Consider the following 8446-nt stretch of genomic DNA (forward strand, 5'->3'; position numbering starts at 1 on the left):
TGAAGATTCATTAAGAGCTGGAATTCAGGCTTAGACATTCTATTAAATGCTACAGAACCAAAATACTACCACGGAGGAAGAAATGCCACAAAGAATAAAAAAGTCTAAGTTGTCCTGTTTCACTTCACTTTTTGAAGTCACAAGCTTGCTCTCCCACATAAGCACGACTGGGCTGAAAACAAAAACAGAGGAAACTCCCAGTAACGAAACTCACTAGAGATGTTACATAAGAAAAATATTTGTTCAGAAAGTGAATTAAATCTTTGTCAACCATTCTGCAACGTTAAAGGGCAAACGGGAGGGCTGTCATTTCAAGGTTTGCACTTCACTCAGGAAGACAATATAATACAGCACCTAGGTAGCTGTTCCATACCACATTTTGAAGCACTGCACTTAAATACTGTGGTTACAGCACCTCTCAAGAACATGCCCAGAGCTGTTTGTCTTTAAACTATTTTAAACTGTTGAGGAGGACTGCGGAAAGGAAAACAAAACCAAAAAGACAACAACAGAAACAAAGAAAAACAAAAAAAGAATCAATCCTTATTCCAGAAACACCTTTATCTCGTCACCTAGCATTTCCTCTTGTAACTAGGTTTAGCTCCTGCCTGTAGGTTAGAGAGCTGAGTCATTTCCCTGCCTGCCCCACAGCTACTCATGAGCTAAATTTTCAGTGTGACACCCTGTTTCCTACAGAAGAGGCTCCAGAACTTGGGACTGCTGCAAGGGAACAGCAGGCTCAAAAGGATACCTGCTACCACACAGACACCTGCTGACTCTCTGCAGTCCTTTCAGTAGCTTCAGAGACCCATGGGAAACTCCATCTTCAGATGGACTGAGCCAAAGGGTTGGTCCTGCAACACTCAGAAGACCTCAAACTACCAACAAAGCTCTCCTTTGGAAAGCAAAGTATTTTACACATGGAAGACATAGGCCTTATCCCTCCCTCTCATCACCACTAAAAGGCTGAGAGCTGAAAAGCCTAACAGGTTTTGGTTTTTTCCTGAAGAATCCTAATATGCACATTTCTCAGATGTCAGACACTGAAGCTAAACCAAGCCAGTTGAACAAGTCTTAAAAGTTCTTGCTGCAGTTTTAAATATGATAGTTCTGTACATCAAAACAGAAGGGACACAATAGCAGCAAGTGAGAATAATAGGACAGGCACAGTCCCCTGTGACAGGACCAGCTCTCCACATTAAAATCCACTTCTCAGATATTTAATCCAGTTAAAAGTTGAAGATCAACTCTTGAGACAACATCTCTGGAATTTACTTCTCCAAGGTCTCCTTCACTGCTCTACTTGCAGTGAAAAGCTCAAGCATCCAAGCCACCTGCTGAGCTCTGGTACGAACTTAGTACAGGGACAGCGTGATCTGTGATAAAAGAGTTCTTTCCAAATAGGTCAAACGAAATAACCTAATGTCTTTGATTACCTCAATACAAGTAGTTTACACCGTGGTCTCAAGTTCCCCACTAACTTCACCCTGAAACAGCCCACACCAATGCAGTAACTCCATTATTGCCATGAAGTGTAGCACTAAACCTGCATTATATGGGAAAACTGTGGTTTAAACAGGTTTTAAAATGGCTTTTACCTTTTTGCAGAGTCATTGCCCCTTCTTCCCGACACCCCCTGTGCTCCTACACAAGGTGTCCTGGGAAGGTGTCCTGAGGTGTTTCCCACTGGCCTTTGTTAACCCCTTCCTGTGATTGGGGTTCCTGTAAGCCCCTTGAGTCTTCTAATTGGTTACTCTGTGAACCCTCCTAACCCTATAAATGTAACATCCCCCACAATAAACGCTCTCTTGCCTCCTCTCCACGCCCGGTGTCCTGTCTCCGTGCTGGCCATGGGGCCACGTGTGGGGGGGAAGGGGGGAGCACCTCTCCCCTCCAGGCTCAGGGTCAGAAGAGACCCCTGAAGAAACCCCTGGAGTTCCCTTTCCAGACTTCAGAACGGTTCCTCAGATGGAAACGGAACTCGAACTGGGCCGCCCCACGCCGTGGGTGGGGAAAGGGATCCAGAGTGAAGCCTTAGCTCAGGGGTTCTTTGGGAGAAGGAAGAGGACCAGTGCACCCAGAAGCAGGGAGCAGCCACAAGCCAAAGGCATCTCGTGAGTGCCACGGGCGCTGTGTTCAGCGGGGCCACAGGGAGTTCACAGGGCACTGCCAGCGCTGGGTGCTCAGTAAGGGCGCGTCCCAACGAACTGTTTAACTGTGTGACTCATCTTACAGCAACGTCCTCTGCCTTCCAGAGGAGATCAGCCTGCAGTGAGCAACGCTGATAAGATGCATATTCAGAGTCATTCTGTTTGGGTAAAAAGCTATTGACACATTCAAACCCGGCCCGTACAGGGGGCCTGCCCAAACGCTGACTAAAACACGGGAACACACGCACTGCAGCACTGGAGTACTGAGATAAGATATTTTGCAGATGGTTGACAGTAATTTAATCAATTTATACGGCCCAACTCAGAAATGCAAAAATGGTTTTTGGCCTTCATAATTTTTTATCCCTTTAAACGGAGCACTCTGGAGGAAGAGCTTCCAGCCAAAAGGTGAGAAACACCGTCTGCCTTGTTTAAATCACTACTTCCAATAGGTATCAGCTCTTTCTTCTCCTGCTTCCAAGATTTCCCATTTACACAAAAGATATGAGCTTCGCTGTCAGTGATAATCAAATTAAAAGAATGCTCAGGCAAATCAATGGCACAGACAGGAGATTTCTTAAATTCACAGGCTGAACTAAACAACTGGAACACTTGGAGCAGGCAGCTGACCAGCCCAGTGCTCTCATGTTGCAAGGCCAGTCCTTAGGAACGAAGCATCGGTCACAAACCAGCAGCTCAGTTCATACTTCTTGCTTCTGGCACCAGCAACAGTCAGACATGAAGACAGTAAAAGCTTTCTGTCAGCTGAACTCTAAAAGGACAAGGGCATGTTTGAAGTCTTCCCTTCCAGTACATTCTTGCAGGGATGGCAGGAGCTCCCAGTGCACAGGCATTCCCGGGAGCCTGTGAACAGCCCTCTCACTTCAGCTGCTCCTGGGAGGATGTGGTTTGTTGTGACTGCAGAATGAAACCTTGAGCTGCAGCCTGTGATCAGGGAGCAGCTACACTGAGCTAAGCTGCCCAAAGGCTATTTTTTTTCCCCATTTCCCAAGACAGAAGAGTTGCAGCTACAGATCCTTCAGAATTTTTTCCAGTAACTGGAAATCCTCAGGCATTACCCCTGCATGAGGGCAGCCCTCTTACACTAAAATAGTTCCAGCAGACTGCTTTGTGAATGGTACTCTCCACTCAAAATAGCATTTTCCACTCAAATAAATGTGTCATTGGCTCCCAAAATAACTGTAGATGCTACTGTACCCTGCCCTTTTCAACTTACTTTCATTTCTTAAAACAGCAAGAATCAATACTGGTCAGATAATGATTCATTACAGCATCACAGCTTATTTTCATTTTTGAATTACAAGCTCCTTTTCAAAACACAAGAATTTATGTGCTGCTGGAACTCAAGAGGTTAGAACTTAAATATGTATTGCACTCAGTTTGTTTCAATGCAAGTTCATAGTTCCAAAGATACAACTGAGCTGAAGAGTTTTTTATCTAAAATGCAGCAGTTGCATCATAGTTGGTGGACTGAAAAAAGGGTGAAATAAGTAAAAAGACAAAATTTCCCTCTCAACCTAAAAATGGCCATTTTAGGCCAACATTGACACAGTACTACAAGAAGTTTGACTTCTTATCCCAAGAAAAGTAGGCTTCAGTCTCTAGGCCAACTACCAGAGCTTCTGTGGGCTGGACTTCACTGGTCAAGACACAAATACTCCAGAACTGACAACTGGTAAAGCAACACCTCAGGAACGAAACAAAGAGAAGGTGAAGAATGTGGGAGAAGCAAATGCCAACTCTGTAAAGAAACCTTAGGCTGTTTCAACAAGAAATAAGACAAAAGAGAAATCAAGCCTATCACTGAGATGTGCTACAAAGGGACAGTCAGAACCCTTAAAAAAAAAAAAGGTAAAGCCTTTTTTCTTGTAGTTTGAAAGTTTTAACAATGTTTCTCGATGATGCTCCAATTCAACTGTCACCAGCCTCCCTCTCAGCTCCAAATGCTGTTCTGACCCCTAAGGAGATCAGATCCTCTAAGGATCTGATTTCATGCAGATCCCTACAAGAGCCTGCTCAGTGTGTATACACAGGCAGCAGACCTTCCAGAGAAGGGACAGGTCTTTTGTCACAGTTTGACCATCAAGCTGCTTTAGGAACATGAGAATATCACCACACGTGAATCCATTTACACACACAAAAGTTATTTGTGCTGCTGGAGAGAAATCTTCATCTTTTAACAACACAGCATCAAGCCCAGCAAGAGGTAGAGGTCTTCTGGTTCCCTCACAGAAGTTTCAACAGAAGTTTGAAAGACAGGGAAGAAGTAACAGGTCACCTCACTGAAACAGTTTTATCTCCCAAATGGTGACAGTTGGCACCATAGGAAATTGAGGTATCTGTACAGCACAAGGTTTGCCTCAAGCAGGAATCAGCTCATCCTTCTGGGCCACTGCCTCCAAACACTTCAGTTTCCAGAATGAGCTCTGGCTATATCTGGAAAACATCAGCTGAGGAAAACCAATGAACAACAGATGATACCATTTTCAAATAACAGGCATTCCTAAATCTACTAAGTATTTCATAAGAAGCTTCTGATCTCCCAGCTACATTGTAGTCCCCTCCAAAAATCAACTCTCCATAACGCTATAAACTCAGCAGCTATCAAGATCTTAATTAATTAGAAAAAAAAAAGGAAAAAAGAAAAATAAGTTGTATGTGAGATAGACCAGATTTACCAATGATTAAAAAAACTCACAATTACCACATTGTTTAACAGCAATTACAGGACCAGGGGTAGAGAAATGTTATATTTAGCTTCCCCATATATAAGTGGGAAAAGTGTTTCCTGTAAGTTCCACCAGAAAGGAGCTCCCAAGCACAACATGATAGAGGCTCCCCAAGACATTTGCAGGACTCTGCTTCCTGCTCAAGCTGCTCTCCTGGGATTAAGGAGGGGAAGTTCAATGGCTTAGGTTTTCATTTGCTTTAGCATATTTTTTTTCCAAACCTGTGCATTTTAGAACAATACATGTACAGCATAGCCTCTCTTTTTGGGTCAGTCGGTCCCTTCCAGTGAAAGCATATTGTGCCCCTGAGGGTAGGGAAGGCAAGTGAAGTGTGAGAGCAGCCAGGGCCAGATTGCCTGCCCAGCTTCTTCACCTCTCAGGAAAGAGATAGAATAGACAAAAAGAAAACTGCACCTTAAAGAAACTACAGATTTTTTTTTTTTAACTGTGCATATAAATAATATAAAAGAGCAAGTTTCAACAGATTATTTTCTGATACAGATTTATTAGTCAACAACTGCTTTGAACAACAATGCATCAGCATGAGCACCAAGGGAGCCCCTCTCTGGCTCGTGGTACCTTTACATTTTAATGAAGGACAGCCCTGCCTTGGACCACTTTCTGCCAACAGGGCATGTCAGAAGACAACTGCTCTGCTTTAAGAAGTGAAGACTGCAGTCTGATTTCTCAAGAGTGACTGCATAACCAAAGGCCAAAACAAGCAGCAAAAGTCTGGACCGACAATTAAAGGAATTTTACAAGTCATCAAGCAACCAGAGGGCTGTAAATGTATAATCAACACTTTGCATGAACTACCCTGAAATGAATGTTCATGAGATGCTCTATGGCAATGAGAACAAGATAAAAACCTATAAATAAAAGCCATCCAATTTCAGAGTGATTGAGATCAGCTACTCCCCTGAATCCACAAGAGCCAATTATAACAGTTTATAGGGCATACTTAATGCAGAAAATTCAGTCTGAGGACACCAATTTCACCCTTTCTCCTTGCCTGAGAAGTTTATCTCTAAAGTAAAAAGACACTGAGCAATTTTAAAGAGAATCCATTTCTGTCCTCAAAATTCTTAGTGACCTGGAAACAGAATTAGACAGAGCCATATGCTTGCACACCAACACTCTTCTCCCTTGCCCACAAGCTGGAACAGCAAAGTTCCAGCAGCACCAGAAAATCTTTGCTCCAAAGCAGAGTGTTCCATGCTGCAGGACAGACCCTTAAACTACTCATAAGAATTACTCAGCAAGACAAGCTTTCTTTTCAAGTAGTAACTTGGAGATAGTTACTTGGTCTAGAAGGAAGCTACCACCAGGTTACAACAGAGTGGTTGAAACAATTTCAGTTAAAACTCAAAGAATTAAGTCCAGCTGAAGCTGACAAGGATCCATCACAACAGCAAGTGTGGCAGGCCCAAAGCTCTCTTAAGGACTAAAAAGGTGTCTGCCCTTGTTCACGAGTCCTCAGCAGGCGAGGAGGGAACATCATCTGAAATGATACCAAAAGAAGTTTGTGGCAGAGGAGGAACACACATGAGCTCAGCAAAACCCTGGTGGAAGGATGGAGAAACAAGCCCAGCTGTCTAACGAGAGGCTAAAAGGGCAGCCAAAGCCCTGAAGTGTGGTTAGGAAGCTGCAACAGGAAATGCAGAAGTGCTCAAACAACAGCAGTTAAGGGCAGAATGTGATGAAAATCATTTGCACTTTATACTGCAAGAGAAGTGTGAGAAAGTAGAAGCAATTATGAGAACCAAAACCAGGCCAGGAACATGCCACACACTTATTTTTGGATAGGGCACCAAGGCTGTACAAACCCCGCTGGCACAGAATACACTCTGAACTGTGGGATGGAAGAAAGAGAATATAGATACATACACTGAAAGCTGCACCCCCTGGGTTTATCAGGCTCCACAGGGAGTTGGTTTTATATTTAAAAACTAAGTAGTGTCCAAAAATCAGCACAGCTCCAATTTAATTTAATTGGTTGGGAAACAGCCTGGCTGTTCCAGATGGAAAAGCTTTAAAGAACACAACTAATTGTTCATATATATATAAAATATTTAAGAAAGGGAGGGGTTATGCATCCAAGTGGGAGAAAGAAGGAAGATGCCAAGAGAGCTCTATCTGTTCTCACAAGGCATCTTAAATACAATAACTGTATGGGAAAAGGAATAGTGGAAAGGGTAAAGAAGTCAAAGGGGGAAGCAATCTCTGAGTAAGGCAGCACATTAATATTTATAGCAGAGAATATAAGTGAAATTAATCTGTGTTGCTAAATAAACATAACTTAGGAGAGGCATGGGAATGAAAGAGGGGAAAAAAAAAAAATAAGTGTTCTGACAGCTAAAATGCTGTCAGGGCAGGCAGGACCTGTCAAGTAGCTGATCTAGTTTCTGAAGAGGTTACCTAACACAACAAGAAATATTTTGAGAGTACTTGGCTTTTTCATCCCCCCTTCCCCCCATGACGGAAGCAAGTGGGATTTCAATTCTTCTCTCCCTCCAAACATTTGCAAACCAGACATAACGCCAGTGTGATAATGCATGAGGTTTTTTAAGGATAAAAGCTAACTTAGAACTGAGCATACAGACGTGAAAGCAAAGCTATTTTCATTCTCATCCTTGGTTACATAGGAAACAGGGTTGGCAGCAGCTGAAGGGGTTAACAAGCAGGATTTTACAACACAGAAGTACTAAAACAACAGTCTGTCCTAAGTGTAAAGAGCATGGAAAGCCAGAAGCCTGACCCAGGGCAGCGATGGGAACATCTGTCCTGCTGCACATCTCACCCGGGGATTTGGAATCCGCCGTTCCGTGCCTGTCCTGGGCTTGACACAGCCCCGTGAAAATTATATTCACCACTGGGAATAAGGGGCAGAAAAAACACCCTTATGTGTTGGCCAAGGCCGGGCGCTGGGGATACCCAGAGGTGCTGTCAGATGAGATCAGCTGAGCACGGCCGGAGCCCCAACCATGTCAGGTCTCTTCCACACACGCTTCCCGCCTCTCCCACCGCACACAATGAGCACGGACTAAACCAGGCGGATTTACAGAAACAGCCCCGCGCTCCCCCATCCTTCACAGCGGGGCTGGGTCTGACCGGGGCCCCGCGGTGCCCCGAGGGCCGGTAGGGAACTGCGGGCCTGCTGAGGGGCAGCGGGACCCCCCGCCCGTCCCCCGGGTTGTCACCAGGCCACAGCGCAGGGTGTGCGTCCCCCGTTCCCGGCGGACCGCGGAGCCCCCTCGCCCCCGGCCCGGGGCCCGGACCCCGCCGGCACCGGGGGGCGACCGAGGGGAGGGGGGGGGGGTGGGGAGCGCATGCGCAGCGCCGCGCGCCGGACCCCAACGGCCGCCGAGCGCCGCGCTGCCCCCTCAGCGCCCGCCGGGGACTCACCGAGGCGCAGGGGCTGGAGGTGGCGCTGGGGGTAGGCGAGCGCTGCACCGTGACCAGAGCCATCGAGGCGCGGCGGGGCCCCCCCGTCCGGCCGTCCGGCGGGGGCCGTCACTCCATGGCGGGCGTGCGGGCGGGGGAAGG

At 45.8% G+C, this 8446-nt stretch overlaps 2 protein-coding genes across 5 annotated transcripts in view; one reads left to right on the forward strand and one right to left on the reverse strand.

The window, feature by feature from the left end:
- The window catches only part of SSH2 (slingshot protein phosphatase 2), a 95708-nt gene extending 87279 nt beyond the window's left edge, over positions 1-8429 (reverse strand). Inside the window, exon 1 of the mRNA XM_027660347.1 lies at positions 8306-8429. Coding sequence (XP_027516148.1) covers positions 8306-8368 — 63 coding nt within the window. The 5' untranslated portion in view covers positions 8369-8429. The remainder of the gene's footprint in view (positions 1-8305) is intronic.
- EFCAB5 (EF-hand calcium binding domain 5) overlaps positions 8249-8446 on the forward strand; it is a 37307-nt gene continuing 37109 nt past the window's right edge. For all 4 annotated transcript variants that reach the window (XR_003530437.1, XM_027660354.1, XM_027660356.1 and 1 more), the window contains exon 1: positions 8249-8336. The gene's annotated coding sequence lies outside the window, so the exon portion shown is untranslated. The remainder of the gene's footprint in view (positions 8337-8446) is intronic.

Source organism: Corapipo altera, unplaced genomic scaffold, assembly GCF_003945725.1.
Source record: "Corapipo altera isolate COAL_440 unplaced genomic scaffold, ASM394572v1 271, whole genome shotgun sequence".
In the NCBI taxonomy this organism is placed as follows: Eukaryota; Metazoa; Chordata; class Aves; order Passeriformes; family Pipridae; genus Corapipo; species Corapipo altera.